This window comes from Thermobia domestica, chromosome 10 (genome assembly GCF_964235325.1).
Source record: "Thermobia domestica chromosome 10, izTheDome1.hap1.1, whole genome shotgun sequence".
Lineage (NCBI taxonomy): Eukaryota > Metazoa > Arthropoda > Insecta > Zygentoma > Lepismatidae > Thermobia > Thermobia domestica.
Window position 1 is genome coordinate 84,651,147 of NC_137463.1, and position 19,358 is coordinate 84,670,504.

General features: G+C 31.7%; 2 protein-coding genes across 2 annotated transcripts in view; one reads left to right on the forward strand and one right to left on the reverse strand.

The window, feature by feature from the left end:
* Positions 1 to 19,358, forward strand: part of LOC145662520 (scavenger receptor class B member 1-like) — a 244,130-nt gene that overhangs the window by 6,151 nt on the left and 218,621 nt on the right. The window lies entirely within an intron of this gene.
* Positions 669 to 17,428, reverse strand: LOC145662519 (uncharacterized). Its single transcript, XM_081728174.1, has 5 exons — positions 17,303 to 17,428; positions 9,417 to 9,521; positions 8,087 to 8,159; positions 7,554 to 7,642; positions 669 to 5,400 (listed from the first exon to the last, which is right to left on the reverse strand). Exon 5 carries the CDS (start codon positions 5,376 to 5,378, stop codon positions 1,149 to 1,151), a length of 4,230 nt encoding a protein of 1,409 aa, XP_081584300.1. The 5' UTR covers positions 5,379 to 5,400; positions 7,554 to 7,642; positions 8,087 to 8,159; positions 9,417 to 9,521; positions 17,303 to 17,428; the 3' UTR covers positions 669 to 1,148.

Here is a 19,358-nt window from a genome sequence, read left to right on the forward strand (position 1 = left end):
CATTTTGTAATTTCCTGTTTTAGGATATATTTATAACCTCGGTTGACTTTTTGATTCAAATTATTATTAAACTTAATAAAATAATAATTCATTGAGTGAATATATGAATTTGATATTGTAATTTTATGAAATGTATTAATATTGTGCCTTTATTAATATTTTATTTTTATACATATGAAGCATATGTATTCTTCCTTTATCTTATACAGAATACACATACTTTAGTATAATGTACGTAAATAAGATTATATAATAGTATATGAAGCATATGTATTCTTCCTTTATCTTATACAGAATACACATACTTTAGTATAATGTACGTAAATAAGTTTATATAATAGTATATGAAGCATATGTATTCTTCCTTTATCTTATACAGAATACACATACTTTTTGCATTAAGTACCTTTTTAATTTTATAGGATGTAGAAATTAAAGGCATGAATATAGTTAAAATTTTATTGTAAAAATAATGACAAAAAATTATATAGCAAAATAAAAAATAAAAAATTGTAAACATAATAAAATGAAAATGTAAAATATATAATAAAAATTAAAATGTACATATATAATAAAAATTTTAAAAATGAATGTATATAACAAAAATAATAATGTTGATATATAATAAAAATAAAAAAATGTAAAATATATAACAATTGATTAATATAATGATACATACAGTGTTCTAGTGATTGTTTGTACTTGATTAACTAATTTAATATTTGACAAATGGTATTTACTATATGAAAAAAAAATCTATTTACAATATAATATATGAAAATCTATTTACAACATATGAAAAATTTATAATATATAAAAACTATTTACAATAATATACACATTGTGTCTTAAATACAATAAACATAATTTAAAATATTATTTACAATATGAAAAATATTATTTACACCTGAAGCCGTGGATCATAGGGTGTGAGGGGTCATGAAAGATTTAAAGAATTTGATAATATAGCATACCCGGGAATAACATGATAGAGTGTATAATTCTTACGTGTTTCCTTTTCATTCATAGCACTATTTATATTTTACTATTTATTCATTTATTTACAGTTTGTTCAATTTTATTAACAAGATATATATATATATTTACATTACATTTATGCACTCACACATTCACACATTTGCCAACCATTAGGCACGGTACCCAAAGGGTAATGTCCTGTAGTCAGTCGTGCTGTCAGGATTTAATCGTCGTCGTTTGTTGGATACCATTTGATGGGTCTTTGTTTCAGGACGTGAAACGATGACAAATCCCCGCTTACGGGTAATCCTACCTGGGATGTTTATTGTTTTCCTTTCAATTTTTCCACGAACCAGGTTGTAAAAATGCTCAAAATTTATTTCTTCACGCGTTCTATAATCCAAAGTGATACCCCGAATTTTATACACATAATCAAATTTTCCCGTCCCAATTTCTTTTAACCTATACGCATAATTTTTTGGCCCCAGACCTATAAATTTGTCTATTTCCCACCCTTCTGGTACTTCGTCGGTTAGTTCACCCAAGTAGGGCCCTAATGTAAGCGGAGATTTCTCATCACGGCGTTGTACAAACATGATGCTATCAGTATCACAATACAACACCTTATCGCGACCTACACTTGTCATCAAGTCATACAGTTTTAACCGCGCCCATGACGTAATGAACGCCGCAAGAACAACGTTTGAAAATTTCCAGGGCTTATTCTTATTTTCCGTATTATGAAAAGTAAGAATAAGATGTTTATCTCCGACGGGTAATACGCTTTGTACCTCGTATTGCGGTGCCCATAGATAATGCAAAAATTTTTCTGGTGTGTCAACAATTACGGATTGCGACAAGTCCGTTCTTTGTCCCCATTTCCCATAAAGCGAATTGAGGAATATCTTGGAGATATACCTCAGACCAGGGTTCGATTCAATATTTTTTTCATCTAATTGTATACCTTCATGGGCATAATAATCTGCTACGTATTTTTCTTCGTCTCCTTTGGTTTGACATGATGCAGGAAAACCTGAAGCCTCCTGCTTCATTTGGAGGAAAGAATTCACGTAGTTGCGGAACAAACTACGCGAATTACGATCCTCAGAACCGAACAGTTCGAATTCCCATACTTCAATAATTTGCAGAATTTTATATCCGGCCTTTAACGCTTTATGAAGTTCTGGGGTACAATACGTGTCTGTTAAGGCACGCTCGGCGTCGCAATGCGTGCAATCATTGATACCTTCTTCCATACACGTGCGACATAAGCCAAACATAAGTCGACCGTTACACGTATATGGGAGCACCGGAAAATACAAATCTTTTGGGGGCAAAATGGTGCATTTTACTAACCCATTGATACTTCCCACATCTGGGAAGTCCGGCCCCTTGTATATTTTTGGTTTACCTACGGGCATTGGTTTACGTGCCATTACCCAAGGATACAATGATGTTACATCATAATACGCAATGAACTCATCGGAAGTACATTCGTACAACGCATTGAAACACTCAGTCCGACCACCATGAAAACCGTCCTTGGGTACAAGATGATTAACAAGATCCTTACACTGAGTTTTAATAAACTCTTGCAAACTCTTGTCATTTTTCACCATGTGGTCCCAATCACATTCCCACATTTCAACGAGATTAACACCTCGTTTCTTGAGGTAATTAGCTTTTATGATGGTCTTTTCGAAGCGATCTTGTAGGGATGTACTATCCTTAGAGGCAGAATCGAGACTGACGTGGCGCAATGCTGTAAAACAACGCTTACACCCGTGGAAAAAACATCCATGAAACTCATAAACTGTATTTGTTTTACTACCATACCCATCGACTTTATATTTACCAATACGCCTTTCCAATCCATTCCCTGAATGTTCAATTTTATTACCTTTGGTACGTTCTAAATACCGTAACCAATACAAAGCTTTTAGACTTTGCCGATCACGGTGATCGAACCCATAAGGCGGAATAATTGGAATGACCTCATTTGGTAAATATAAGGACCGATAAGTTAAAATTGCCAAACTTGCAATTGTAGGGGAGGAAATAAAACACTGGATACCATTCGTTTTTTCCTCGATTAAGTTCGAAAACTTAATCACAGCCTCTGCAAGAATCTTAACGTCATTCCTACAGTATTCCATCATCTCGTATTGGAGATCATACTCCTCGCCGCTTAAAGCACGTTCTTGGTGCCAGGCGATTAATTGTCCCCGTTCTTTCGGGCTGAGACTGTCTGCATCAAAATACTCTAAAGACGGAATTTTGCCTACATAATTTTGATTTTCGGATGTGTTAAATAAATATGGGAAATATCCCTTTCGCAAATTGCCAGATAAACCTAATGCTTCAGGGAGCCGGGACAATCTGACTCCCATATACAAATATGTGTCACGGAAATAGATTTTATTTCCAAGTCTCATTTCTACAATTTTTTGGCCCGTCATTATTACATCTGGTACGAGATCATGTTTTTCTATTAAGGTTCTTGCACAGAACTCCATGTCATAGTTACTTCCATTATGTGAAAGTACTATGATCTTCTTGAACATTGACCGACTTATTAGCACGTGACTAATAAATCCGTCAATATCCTGGAAATCAAACTTACGGGATCCATTTTTATCTCCACACACAAAACAGGGATCATCCAACTTTGTGTCTTTGCATTTATGGCAAATATTAATACAATTTACGAAATTCACGCAATGTTCTCGTTCTCCTCGTTCATTTTTGGGTAATAACATCGTCTCCACGTCAAACACAATGTACAAGAAGGTATCGACATGCTCAACTTTGGCAGCCTGAACAAAACAAATATGGTCACTATCCACATGCATGTAGCATGCTTTGCAGAAATGTTCACCACATTTGTGTTCAGACTTCCTGTTTCGCATATCGAACATATCACCACAATCGGGACAAACTTTCTTTAATTCACACATTGTCTTACCGCGCGCGATTACGTTTTTATGATTGGCAAAACATTCATGCGAAGGAAACAGTCGTAAACAATCATTACACTCGCGTTTAATATCGTCACCACAAGGCTCATGATATTTTTCACACGCAGGACACTTATATGCACACTTGTGATATTGTACATTATTATATCCTTGTAGACAATAGTGACAATAATTGTACTTGTCCAAAAGTGTAGTAATATTGGTAATCAGCTCATAATGTCCTTTTGTGTACAATATTAAGATTTGTTTGTTTGCATGAATTCCCGGATATATTATATTATACTCCCGAGTCATTTTGTTCTTCTCATAAATAACAATTTGATATTCGGGGGTTAGTTTGTTTTGGAATTTTTTCGCATCAGTAATAGTGCACCCATTTTGATGCTCAATGGTAACACCAGCATCATCGCACAAATCCTTAGCCTGCTTCAACAATCGCTCAGGATTGTTTTTTAATTTATACAGTTGTTCATATTTTTGATCGGCCCTAGCCTTCCCGAGGATGATAGACTTAGGAAGACAATAGACATTTCTTTCCATAGGGATGGTACACTTTTCCAAAAGAGTTGCATAATCCTCATATTTGGCCGATCCACGGGTTCGACCCCTTCCCTTGCGTGGATTAGCAATGTGGATCTTAAAATCCACCTTATTCCCAAAAAGAAAATGTTCATTACTATTTAAAACATTTTCAACTGTATGAAACAATATATTGGGGTTCAATTCCTTTTTAGGACGCCATGTCATGTACACTGGTTTGTTTAATTTTGACGCAGAACTTTCAATAGTAATACCAATGTACATATCATCATCGACGTCATTTAGCGTATGCTCTTGTACAAATTCAAATAATGAGCGAATATATGTTTGCGGGTCTTCGATTCCAATAGTGCGCATACGCTCAATGGTAACTTCCTTTCCACGCAGTCCAAAGTAAGGATAGTGCTTAGTTCTACTATTAACAATGCGAAAATAATCCCGTTTGCCTGCACCATACAATGTAGGTTCTAATGTAGAACATGTACTATGTTCTGGCGCAGAACTCGTACTAGCTCCCGGAAGAACACCCAATAACTCGTCGGAATCATCAGCAGTTAAGCCCGTAGTCTTCCCTGCAGACACAAATTCTCTAAATTTTTCACGCGCTGCTTCCAGCATATTGTCTTGACGAAAGAAGCCCACACGATACAAATCAATAATATCCTTCGCGGACTTGCAACTCTTCAATACAATAGCCGGTACACAGCCAAAATGCACAAATACCGCTTGCAATAACTTTACATATGATAAAGTGTTTACCCTCACACCCGTAGCATGGCATTGCGTCAACACTTCCCACGTAAAAAACACTTCTTCGGCATTATTATAGCCCCGAGCTTCCTGGGCCGCCAACATGGTGGAAATAACATTGTGCGCTTCCATTTTTTTTTTCAGTCTTCAAGCACTGTTTAAATAAAATAAGTAGTTTTAGTTTTCGTTAGAACTTTTTAAATATTCTTACACAATTTTGCACTAATGATATAATTAAAAGTTTTCGTGCTTCAAATCAGTTACTTAATTTTTCAACTTACTGAACACACTGTTTAACTTTATCGACAAGTCCGTTAGTACTTTCTGCCAGCAACAATTCGCAATGTCCCGTAATCAACTAATGATCACAACACGGAAACTACAATCAGGGATGTCTTCGCTTTTTAAAAAATTCTTCACTACTAACTGCCCGTGCAATTTTACTTGTCTTATATACACGAAAATATTGTAAATTCCACACGAAGTTTTCCGAACATTAACGAAGTTTTCCGAACATTAACGAAATTTTTCGAAGATTGCCAAAAAATACCAATCCTATATTAACACTGTTTATTGAAAATATAATTAAATGTTTATCGACAGATCCTGATAACTATAACTCCGTAAGTTTTTTCAGTTTACGAAACTGGCAAATCCACTCAAAGTTTCCAAAAACACTAAATGACAAAATCCTGTAATATTTATCTAACTGTTTTGCAATTGCAGCACACAACGTACAAACAGGAACGTCTTCACTGCAGCAGTCCTTCTTCTTCTATAGTGAACCGCCGCGGCTTGCTGAGCCGTATTTATACTTTCGGAAATGTAATCTCGTACCCAAATGCATTTAGTTTGTAATCTCGTACCCAAATACACTTACTTTAAAGTCTCGTACCCAAATATTTTAGTTTGTAATCTCGTGCCCAGACTGATTAATCATGTATTAACGAAAATATTTTCTAAAGTAATAATGTTATTTTACAAACATGTATTATTTAAAGTTATGTGACGTTCTCGAAGTTTCCCGAACTTAACCGAATGTTTCCGAATATTTAATTTTACGGGCAATAATATTTTAATAGTTGAAAAGTGAACATATCTGATGTGAACATTCCAAAGAATAAAAAATCATTTCAAAATAACATTTGCAATAAAAAAAATCCAAGTAATAATAAACAGAAACACAAATTAATAAAAATAACCTAGTAAACAAACATATCAAAGAAGAAACAATTTAGCAAAAAAATCAAATAAGAAACAAGGTTAGCAAAAGGTTTAGAATAGTTTATGACCCAAAGCATCAGAACTTTATCAGACAAACAATATAGCAGAGATTTAAAGAATATACTGAATTAATCCACATAGGTTAGCAAATCCATATTTAATTAAGCCAATTATTATTAAACATACGATAGCATAGAAATAGCAGATTTTAAAGATAATGCAGTTCTATTCAAAATAGCATTCAAATAGTTAATTGTTACAAATTATAGTTAAGAAAAATTACGTATGGTTAGAATGAAAGTTCGATTACTTACAAATCATAGTTAAACACCAATCAACAGAGAAAATTTATTAAATAGGATTAGCAAAATTAAAATAATTAAATCATATTAGGAAAAGCATTATTATTTAAAAGATCAATTACTAAATTTAAAATACGTATAGTTAGAGAAAGCATATTAAATTAACAAACAAAATAAGAACAAATAAAATAATTAATATGATAACTGTTCTACAGTATTCAATGAAATGCATCAACAAAGAAAACTAATATATTTAATAAATATTTTGTGACTTTCTATTATTCAATTTGTAAATTTTGATTTATTGTAACTATTTTTATAATGCACTACTAATGAAAGTTCAGTTAATTTTGTTTTTATAAGTTAATCAAAACGTTAATGTTTATTTTAAATGACATTAAATTTTGCAATGGAATTCTTTATATGTTTACATGAAACTTTTTTGATTGCAAAATACATTTTTTCATATATTCGTTTCATCATATGAAACTCTTTGACTGTAAAATAAAAAATGTAAAAAAGTAATTAAAATTTAAATGAGTTGCAAACGAAAATATAATTTTACATGGTCTTAAATATTCATTAAGTTTATGTACTTAAACACATGTAAAGTTAGTTTACTCAAAATTATTTGTCAATATGTTTTTAATTATATACTCTTTATATTATAGTTTCATTAGATTAAAATATTGTTTTTATTAGTTCATTTATGTAAGTAACAAATATTTTTATTTTTATTAACAAGTTTTACAGGTTAAAAAAAATGTATATGAACACTTACCGCCGCTGGGAAAACAAGAAATCCTTATCTAAATGTTCTTAGATGTCAAGAAGTGATAAATTCACAGTTGAGGATGAAACACTTGAATGCTGCAATAATAAAGAAAGACAATATTACTTTTACATGAAACATAAAAATTTGAAAATGTATATTACTAAACTGTAGAATTTGATTTGCAAAAATTTAACTATGTTGCATGCTACAAAAAATTTTAAGTGGTGTTAACAAAAATGCATGCTAAAAAATTTTTAAGTGGTGTTAACAAAAAATGTATCAGTTGTTAACAAAAAAAATGTATGTTGTAAATGGAAACATGTTATAAACTTTATGTTGTGCAAACAAATGCACGCTCTCAAAAATAAGTGATGCAAAATAATTCTTTCAAAAGTAATCTGCATGTTACAAAATAATGCACGCTATGACAAATGAAATGATGCAAAATAATTCTTTCAAAAGTAATCTGCATGCTACACAAGCTCAAAGCAGCTACTCGGTGAACTTACAAACTATTAAATATTGTCAATGATACTTACTTTACTTCTGTGAACTTTGATACTTTGGAATTCTTAATTCCGCTGCCACTTTTACTCCAATTAACTGCTTGCCCTGAAACAATGAAACATTACTAAGCAACACTTGTAATTTATTTTCCTAATCATTTTTATGATTCACTTCTTATTTTTTATTGGATCGTATCTTATTTTTATTATTTCGCTTCTTTTTTTATTGGTTCGTATCTTTTTTATTATTTCGCTTGCTAAGCAAGCTCAGAACACTTACAGTGTGAACTTACAAAAATTTCTTATAGAAAGTCGTAATTTTAATAATGGATCGCTTCCATAAGAAGCTCCTTATTCATTTAACCTCTCGTAATAAATTACTCGAACACTTACAGTGTGATTATTTTATTCGTTCGTGTTATTTTATTTTATTGGTTCATTTGCGTAGCAAATTCAACTTTTTTTTATTGGTTCGATTTCTATGAAATCTCAGAACACTTGTAGTGTGAACCTACAAATAATTTCAAAAATACTAAAAATTGAGAACTTGTAAATTACTCGGAACAACTATACTATGAATATTAGAATGATTAATCAAACTAACTCAACATAACTTAAGCTAATCATTTTTATATATTTGACTATTTCTATTTGGTCTTTCAATGTTGCTTTTTTTATATGTTTGACTATTTCTATTTGGTCTTTCAATGTTCTTTCTTATATGTTTGACTATTTCTACTTGTTCTTTAAATGTTCCTTTCTTATATATTTGACTATTTCTACTTGGTCTTTCAATGTTTCTTTTTTTATATGCTTAACTATTTCTACTTGGTCTTTTAATGTTTCTTTCTTAACTTTGACGGATCATTTTCTGTGAAAACTTCTTATTAATTTAACCTCTCGTAATAAATTACTCGAACACTTACAGTGTGATTATTTTATTCGTTCATTTGCGACACAATTTTCTAGTATACTAGAGCAGCTACGCTGCGAAACTGTAAATAAATCGTATGCCAGAGCATACTCGCTAGAGCAGCTACGCTGCAAAACTGTAAAATATTCATTCTCTCCTAATAAATTAGTCGAACACTTCGTGTGAACTTGTAAATAATTCGTTTGCTAAGCAAGCTCAGAACACTTACAGTGTGATTATTTTATTCATTCGTGTTATTTTATTTTATTGGTTCATTTGCTTAGCAAATTCAAAAGAGAAACTTTGTTTCGAAAATACTAAGCTCGTTTTTAAAATTAGAAAGTCGTAAGAGCAGCTATGCTGCGAACGTACAAATGATTCGTATTATTTTCAATAATATTCTTGCAGAAACATAATTGGTCTATTTAAGTACAAAGGAATAAAAAATACCTTTGGTAGCAGAAAATATCTTGCTCCTCTGGTACTTTTGGTTGGTACTTCTCGATACTTTTTAGTACTACACCAGTAATAATGGTATTGCCACAAAAGGGTAACCTAAAATATAACATGTGTTAGAACATATAGTAAATATATAGTATTAAACCTTATACCTAACTATATATCTATATTTACATTAGAGATATAACCATATCTATATCTATCTATAACTATATATTTATATCTAACTATATCTATATCTATATATATATCTATATCTATCTATAACTATATATTTATATCTATATCTATATATATATATATATCTATATCTATCTATAACTATCTATAACTATATCTATAATTATATCTATATATAACTATAACTATATATATTTATATATATCTATTTATCTATAACTATATCTATATATATATATATAACTATAACTATATATATCTATCTATATCTATAACTATATCTATATCTATAACTATATCTATATCTATCTTATATGTTAGTATACTATATGGTATGCCTAATATAAGATATAAGAACATGATATTCAGTATCTAAAGATATATATTTCTGAAATATGTATAAATCATTTGGTTCTGTTAGAATTAAATTTTCAAATAGCAGTACTATAAGATACTAGGAAGGTATACAGGTGATGTCAATGGAGTTTTGATAAGTTACAAGAAACTTAAAGGAAACATTTATTAAAAAAACGTCTACGAAAACAGAGTACAAAAAACAATACAAAGAAAAAACAAAGGCAAGCATAAGAAGAAAACATGCATAAAGACAAAACAGCAAATTTGGATTATACACAAACAGAAAGCTTCTACTATATACAGAAAGATAAAAGACATATGATAGTTAATGTCAAATAGTTTGGGTTAGGTTAAAGAAGTTATAATAGAATAACAGACAATCATCTTGAAAAAATACAAGTAGTAGTGCTAATAATAGTAAATAGCAGTAGAAGCCAAGCAAGAAAAATACTAAACACAATAGAATAGTACTCAAGCAGGTTAAGAAATTCTACTAGTAGTGCTAGCACCAAATAGCAGAGAAACCAAGCAAGGAAAATACTAAACACAATAGAATACCAACCAACCATTTTAAGAAATATATAATGCTAGCATAATAAGGAACCCGTACATCACTCTTAAAATCATCTACAAAGAGGAGCACAATTGAAAATTCTAAGAGGCATCTAATAATAGAATTGATAACAGACATATAATAGCAAACAGGGAGACAGAAAACTTTTCAAATAGCTTAAGCTTAGTTCAGGATAGGGACATAAACTTGAGTATACATTAGTTAAAAGCATCATACTGGTTTAGCATTAAGAACTAGCGAACTAATTAGTTAGCAAGTAAAAGCAAACCATGAGCTTAAGTTTAGAGTTTAGGAAACATTTAAAGCTTAGTTGTTGTTCTGTATGGCTGCAAAACACTGTCACTTACTCTGAGGGAAGAACATAAACTAAAAAGTATTTGAAAACAAGATCCTAAGACGAATATTCAATCCTCGGAAATGGGGAATGGCGGAACTACATAATTTATACGGTTACCCAACATTGTTAGGATCGTCAAGTCTAGAAGGGCAAATCATGTAGCTGAAATGGAAGAACGCTTTCAAACTCTTGACTGCAAGACCAGTCGGAAAACAACCATTAGGAAGACGTAGGTGCTGCTGGAAGGAAAATATTAAGATGGATCTCCCAGAGATTGGAATACAAAGTAAAAAAATGATGCAAGAATAAAAGTCAGTGGAGAGCTTCTGTGAACCTCCGGGTTCCATAGACCATAGAGTTAGTTAAAGCTTAGCTGCGGACAAGATCTTAAAAGTTTAAAATAATTCAAAACAAATTATTCAGATCATGACCGTATTGGTCTTTATTAAGTATTGTAGGTCATTGACAGTTGACGAATGAGGCAAAGCACAAATACAATAAAATAAATTTAGTTCAGTACAATAACGGCAGGAATAAAAGTAGCGGCAGCAAAGTAAAAGAGGAAATCATGTAGTACAACAACAAAAAGAAAATATTTAGCGATTCATACCATAGAGTCAATGATGGACAAATATATTACATAACAAGTAAAGGTGAGTGGGCAAAATCAAGAATATGTTAGCTAAAGCATAGTAGGGAAAACCAAAGAAAGAGCGGATGAGGATGTAATTTATGTAAAATTGGAAGCCCATCAAAGTTAGGGTAGCACACAATAAATTGGAATAGCTTAGGTTACATAAAAAGGAGTCAGACTCAAGCAAGAGAAGATACTAATCTGTAAGAGATGGCTTGTTAAAGGAACTTTACTTAATTTACCTACTTCATCATATTATTCTATAAAAAAAAGAGATAGACATACCTAAAAAAGAGAAATATTCAATAGAGATAAACCAAGGAAAGAAACGGGGAATTTAGAAGCTGATCAAGGAAAGAGTAAAATAGAAATAGGTACAAATAGAACAAAAGGTGAAATAGAAATCTAATAGCATTCTGCATAGAACAAATAGGTAAAAATAGAGATACAACACAAAGAAAAGAAACTTTGATTAAAAAAGGGCATACATGCAAAGAAAGAAAAAAGAGACAGACATGCAAAGTTTACATGGTAGTAGAAGAAAGAAGGTTAGATTACAAATGGAACAAAAAATAGCAGCAAAACAACAAATAGTAGCCGATACTCATTAGTTCACATGCAAGCCATAGTAGTAGTGGTAATACTAATAGTAGTAGTAGCGGAAGTAGCGATAATAGTAGTAGTAGTAGCAGCGGTAGTACTAATAGAGTATTAGTAGCAGTAGTAATTGTGGCAGTGGTAATACTAGTAGTAGTAGTAGTAGTAGTGGTAGAATACTAATAGCAGTAGTGATGGCAATACTAGTAGTCGATAGTATTAGTAGTGGTGGTAGTACTAATAGTAGTAGTAGTGGTAGTAGCAGTGGTAGTGCTGGTAGGATACTAATAGCAATAGTGATGGTAATACTAGTAGTAGGGATAGTAGTAGTAGTAGTAGAAATGATAGTACTGATAGAATACTAGTGGCACTAGCGGCGGGGACAGTGGTAATACTAGTAGCGATAGCAGTAGTACTAATAGTAGTAGTAATAGTAGTAGTGGGAGTAGCAATAGTTGTAGTAATAATAGGAGTTCATGCAGCTTCAACGATCATGTGTTTTTACATATATAAAGTATCTGTAATTCAGAACTTAGTTACTTAAGAACCCAAGGTAAATACAAATGTAGCGGACTCAACTAATACAAATTTACTTTAAATCAGATACTTTCTGTTACATATACATTAAGTTTCCATATACGTGGACTCTCATTGGGTAAGCATTTATCTAATGTAGGGGTCCAGGGTAAGCATTCTACTTTGAACTAAATTAGTCACTATAAGAAAAAAGGGATGCCTAAATTTAATCATTATTATTATTGTTAGCATGAAAATGAGTCTTTACAATGTATCAGCTATATTTTCTAACAATATCAATAACTTGGCCCTATCTGCAAATATAAGTTGGACAAATAATGAACCTGTTTTTCTTAGTTTCACATGTCTCAGTGTCTTGAACAATAGTATTCACATTGAATTGAAACAAGTGTTTCTGCTTCTATTATTCATATTGACTACTCCTCATACTTTCACGAATATTAACAGCGTACAGTTCTTTCGCCTCTGATTATATTGAAATCTTCTAATTAAATGCGTATCCTACTTATAGTTAAAATTGCGTTCATTTAACTCAAATGTATACTATACTCAATAGTAAAATTGTGGGGGCAGTGCTATGAATTCTTGGCTCCCTGTAGCGTTCTCATGACAAAAAACAAGTGTTTTGTATAAATCGTAGTGAACAATCATCGTAATCGTGGGTTTCCTGCCACTTTTTATATACTTTTTCAACAACTTTCTTTGTAAAGCAAATCAATATAAAAATTCATTTCTCATAAGGGACCGCAATGGTTCAGTAAGCCAGTGGGTGTAGCCGAGCGGTCTGAGGCGTTAGGCTGATAATTGTGAGATAAAGCCAATTGGGGTTCGTGTCCCTCTGTAGTAGCAAGGGTGGAATTTTAACTGTCCTCGATGTTTCTGTGTTCGTGTCCCTGTCGTGTCTAATGGTCCTGAAAAGTGGTTAAAGTAGGAAATAAGTCAGGAAGTTTAAAAGGTGGTAGAGCATTCACCTACGGTGTTTGGGGTACCGGGTTCAAACCCTGCTCCCTCCAAATATTTCAACATTTTCATGACAAACATTGTTTGGATTTATTTTTTAATAAATTGTGGTGGACAACATCGTGTCCATGTTTTTTTTTTCGGGGGTTCTCCCGTTTCCTCCCACTTCCTATATACTTTTAAGAGCTTATTTTAGCTCCCATATTTAGTTCAAACACCTTATTTTTAACAACGAGTTTGCACAGCAAACGATTTATTTTGCAAGTTCGCAATTTTTAAAATATTTTCGAAACAAGTTTCTCTTTATGAGATTTCATAGAAATCGATCCGTAAAATAAGTTGCTCCGACTAATTTATTAGGAGAATATAAAAAATAAGAAACGAACCAAAAAATAATCACCGTCTCCTTTAGCCTAACCGGCATAACCGTGGGACTCAAAGATTTCATTTCATTTTCTCATAATCACCATAAACTGAAAGATACTAAATCTTTAACAAGTACATACAAAATTTCCCTTTGCCCCAATCCTAGTGTCCGGTCTTAGTGTCCATGTCCGGTCATAACAATTTTAAATCTTATATAAATTGTGGTGGGACCCCACCCCCCGCCTTTGGCTTACATTTAAAAGAAAATTGGTGAGTATTTTTCGAAACTCATAATTGTGGGACGCTAAACTAAAATATGTCACCTTATTATAATAGTAAATTTCAAAGAATAAGTTGAGATATGGTAATATCCCTGGCTGTATGCAACCCAGCGGTACATAAGTGCTTATCTAGACTACATAACATTTCAGGCACTTTTCTATTAAATATGTTTGGTATTGTTCCCTAAAGTATATGTATTTCTTCCCTGTATAGTTAAACCCGCTGTACGCTAAGCATTTTAAATGTCAAAATATACAAGTCTAGGCATGTCCTCAAATAAGTCATTATCCAAGGAAGTCTAGAAAATCTAAATCTCGATTCCAATTCTATATGAGTATTGTCCTGAACATCCCACTAATCAACCTTACAAGTATTGAGGGGTGCTATAACATTTTTCGCCGGCATCAAATATTTTAAGGAAGCTAAAGACTCTATTTGTTAATTGTCATTTAAAATTTTGTCCATCTAAACATTTTCTCATTTGTATTATCAAACGGAAATAGATATAAAACAAATCGGGTACGGTAATATTCAAATATTACTGTAAACAAGGCTGTGAAAAAACACAATTTATGTATACTGTTCAACTTATTTTACATAAATACGAAACTAATAGCTAATTTGATGATTCTGATATAAAATTATGTTTCCAATAATATTAAAACTCAATCAGGTACAAATCAAATTTAGTTTCGGGTAATACTAGTTTCAATAAAGTCAAATAATACGTTACAAGCAAAATTCAAAAGTACTATAGCTCGTTGTATCTAAAATTGTGTCTACGGACCCTGTAATCATCATTATTTCTTAATAAAATGTAATCTACAAACTAAAATACAATGTAATTAATCTAAATATCAAATCAGTACAACTACTCCTTTTATATAGTCTTAGTATTAATCAATTTGTCCTCATACCAAAATATTTCCTATATTTCTTTAATTGTGGGGAAATCAGTGATAGAGTGCTTACTTCAAAGCCAAGTTAGGGCATTATAACAATGTCCATAGATTTTTCGAGGTTCTATCTATTTTAATGGATCAAAATAATCACCATTTCCCTCATAACTTAGCAACTATAATTGTAAAAAGTCGGGATTATTCCTCAGATCATTATAACTGCAAGTTTTTCCTCAAGTGACTTAAAACAATATAATGCAGTAAACAAAGTGAGAGAATTCTTTAAATTTGTTCTCCAAAACTTTAAAAAAAAAAAAAACAAACAAACGTGTGTGCCGTCCGTTTTTAAAATTACTAACAGCCTTTAGAATCTCAAACCAAACAAAGCGGTACTAGTAATTCAATAATATATGCCTCATATAATTACACCGTTGGAGGTTCATGTCTCAAATAGCCATAACTTTTAAACTTATGTTTCGCCACCCATTAAAAAAAAAGCAATAACTTAGTTCATACAGTCTATCCAATGTCGTTAAGTGTCAATATTAACTGTATTACGCTATTACATCAGTTATGAATCTATTCGCTTTGCTTCACTCTATGACATCCAATAAATTAAAAACTGTTATTTCGCTCTACGCGATTTCTACTTTCATTTAAGCTCCTCCCCATAAATTTAATTTTATATGCGTCCAAAAGAAATAACATCTATAAAGTATTAAGGTTTTCTCGGAGTATCATATACGGCTTTAGCACGGTGGAGATTCCTCATGTTACTTCCTGTGATTCAGGAATATAATAATAAAATATAGGTCCATGTCTCCTATAGCCTAGCTGTTAAAAGTAATAATAAAGCTTGTTCCTTACTAATCAATTAACATACACGTCCTAGTTGTGGGAAACCCCCCAATGGGGAAGCAACGCTAAGCTATGTCTCATATACCCACAGTTCTAAATGAACTCTATGTATTATCTTGAACTCTAAACGTAATTTTACTCAATAACCGTGAAATTGAAAAAGTACATTTTCGATCAGTTATAATCCAAAAGATCTAAGTGGGAAAATAAAATTCAATTACAAGGCTAATATAAAAAATAACATTACGGTCAATAAGCGTAAACTCCTCTCATTATGCGGTGTAAAGCATCTAGATGTTAATGGAAATTATTCTACAATTACATCTCATGACTTGTCCCTAGCTGGACATTCTTTATTTTTTTTACTGCTATCAACTCGCTGGATACTCACAAAATTTTATAATTCAAACCCTTTAAACTTAATTATTCTTTCACGCAGCAATTCCTGTAACATTGGCAATGCCTCATTTCATATAAAGTCAATACTTTATACTATCGGTATGTAAAATCATCAATAAAAAGTTTAGTATTCGATGACTATAAGGAAACATCCTAAATGTAATTCACTAGACTTGACATCACAATTTAATGGTCATATTACAAAATAAGGAAAACAAACGTAATAATGATAAAAGGTACTGAAAAACAACCAAATAAGATAATATTTTTGCAATTAATCCTTTTTTCGCAAAACGAAGGATTTTCTCTTTATATATAATCTCAAATTGATTCCTAGTTAGAAAACCTTAAACACCAACGTGATAAATACGCATTTCACACTAGTAAACTCCAATAAATCACTTCAACAAATAATGTTTCCTACAACTTTGATTCAAATTCTGTACTGCACAATAATAAAATAGAAAATCTCCAAAACGGAAAACAAGTTTGAAATTAAGCTCAAGATGCGCAAAATTCCAGCTCATAATAATAATAATAATAATAATAATAATAATAATAATAATAATAATAATAATAATAATAATAATAATAATAGAGCTTCTTTACTGCTAAACTTTTTAGCGTATGTGCCTTCGGCAATTAATTCTTTTATTCCTACAAAACAGTATTCAACTCTGCTTTCCATTGTTTATTAGTTTGTTCGTTTCATTTAAAAAAAAAAAAAAAAAATCGGTGCTAAACAGGTCTATAAACTCAAGTACAATCAACATAGTGAAACAAATCTCTTTCAATAAAACAAAGTTTAAAACGAAATATCAATTTCATGAATCAATCAATCTTTGCAATATTTAATTCTATATTTTCTATGTATAAAATTATCTAAAGTTTTCTTACCTTAATTCTGCATAAGCGCTGAAACAATCTTCAATGTCAATACACCTATCTGCAGAAATCAAACACCAAACTAGTACACCAATAAATTCTAATACGACCACACAATAAATCTTCTCTATACCAAGCACAGTACTACCCAAATAATAAAACGGCTATGGTCGGTCATGTATTTATAAAGTCCTTCAATTCCGTCAAAGCATAAGTTCATTTACCTGCCCTCCCTTCTCCTATCTATGATTAGTTACAAAATATCTTTCAGCTTTCTACCGGTATGCTTATTTTAAAAAAAAAAAAAAAGATAAAATCTGATTTCCTCATGCATTTTCATCAGATATAATAAATGAGGGGTCAGTCTCCTGCCTTGTCCTAGTTTTTGGGTTAAGCAAACAGTTAACCAATTTATTTATTTTATTTCTAGCCATCATGTTATTCCAAAATAAGATTGCACTTAAAAGAGAAAATTGTGGAAACCGTTTACTGATTACATGGCAATAACCTCTGTAAATAATGACCCCAGTATACATAGCACTTTCTTTCCTTAACTAGCATTCCATCAAAGTAACCTTTAGTGGCCCTTCCTTTCAAATCGTCTATTAGTACACAATTAGAGGCGCCTTACAGACATAAATATCTTCACATAAGTAAATCTTAAAATATCTAAAGAGTCGCCATAAAGTGGTTCTTTAGATAATATCACTCATTGGGCCATCACTGCAGATAATATCATCTATAGGAGAAAGTCCCATAGAGGTTCAAAAAATAGCACTAGAAATCAAAGCATGTTTTTATTACAACAGCTGTTGCTGTTAATCAGATATTGTCTACATTTATAACTCATTAACCGTCCTCATTTCAAAATACTTTATAGTTCTTGTGTACATCAAAATAGACACAAGCATCAAAAATAATATTTCAACAAGCTGTATTTCATTTAGAGGTAAATGACATTTTAAAAATAAATATGTTCCATATGCTTTCAAGATTGAGTTCCAAATTTCCAGTAACAACGAATATCCCACTTCAATCATACGAAAACCCATCGCTAAGGGTTCATTTCAAACAGGTCATATATGCTATCAAGTTCTCCAAGTCATTGTAGTACAAAATTCTGCCACATGATGTCAGCACCTCCTTATACGCAAAGAGAAATCTATCTTCGAAAGTATTAACACATAAAAAGATGCATAGCTAGTTTGTCTTTAATTTTCTTTCCGCAAAGAAAACTAAAAGTTACTATAATATATGAAAATGTTATTATAACAATAAATAATTCTAAGTTGTTCGGAAAAATCAAGTTCATTCTACAAATAATTAAAATTAAAAAAAAAAAAACTCCGAAATCATAAAACCACGATCTGTGCGGTTCATGTGTCATCAAAGTGCTACGTCAAAAACATCAGTGGTGATATCAAAAGGTAACTTGTCTCTTACAGTGCGCCGAAAATACCATTAGCGTCCACGGCTACCGAGCGGCGGATATACAAAGCGGGCGGCGCAACGGTAATGGCGCCAGCGAAAAAACTAACGTTCAATACAACGCGGCAGTCGGTAATATACAAAGTGAACGGGCGGGGAAAGTATAAAGGAAAGTTGCGGCATAACCAGACAGTAATGGCGCCAACGGCACCATCTAACACGTGTTATCAATCCAAAATAATACATTAAACCCTTTTGTAATTAAATACCACTATAAGGTAATAACGGTACATATATCATCATACGCGATTACATTAATTCTACGTAATCATCTTTAATTGAATAAATTAATAGCTGTTTGATTAAAGGGGTAATCAATTTGATAGGAGTTTAATTAAAGGGTTAATTAAATTGATATCAAAATTTAATTAAATTATATCTTACAATGTTGCATAATTTACACTATAAATATACAAAATATAGGGAATTTCAACCCTTTAGGGCATAATTTGGCAACACCGCGGCGCTAGAAAGCCCATAATACAGCGTAAAAGGCTACGATTAAAATAATATCGCCTCAGGGCGGTCAGAAAAGGACATATCTCTACTGAAGGCCATATATTTTTGACTATTTTCGGAG

Coding starts and splice junctions, on each gene's coding strand:
- LOC145662519 (XM_081728174.1), bottom strand. CDS start 5,378: ATGGAAGCGCACAATGTTATTTCCACCATGTTGGCGGCCCAGGAAGCT.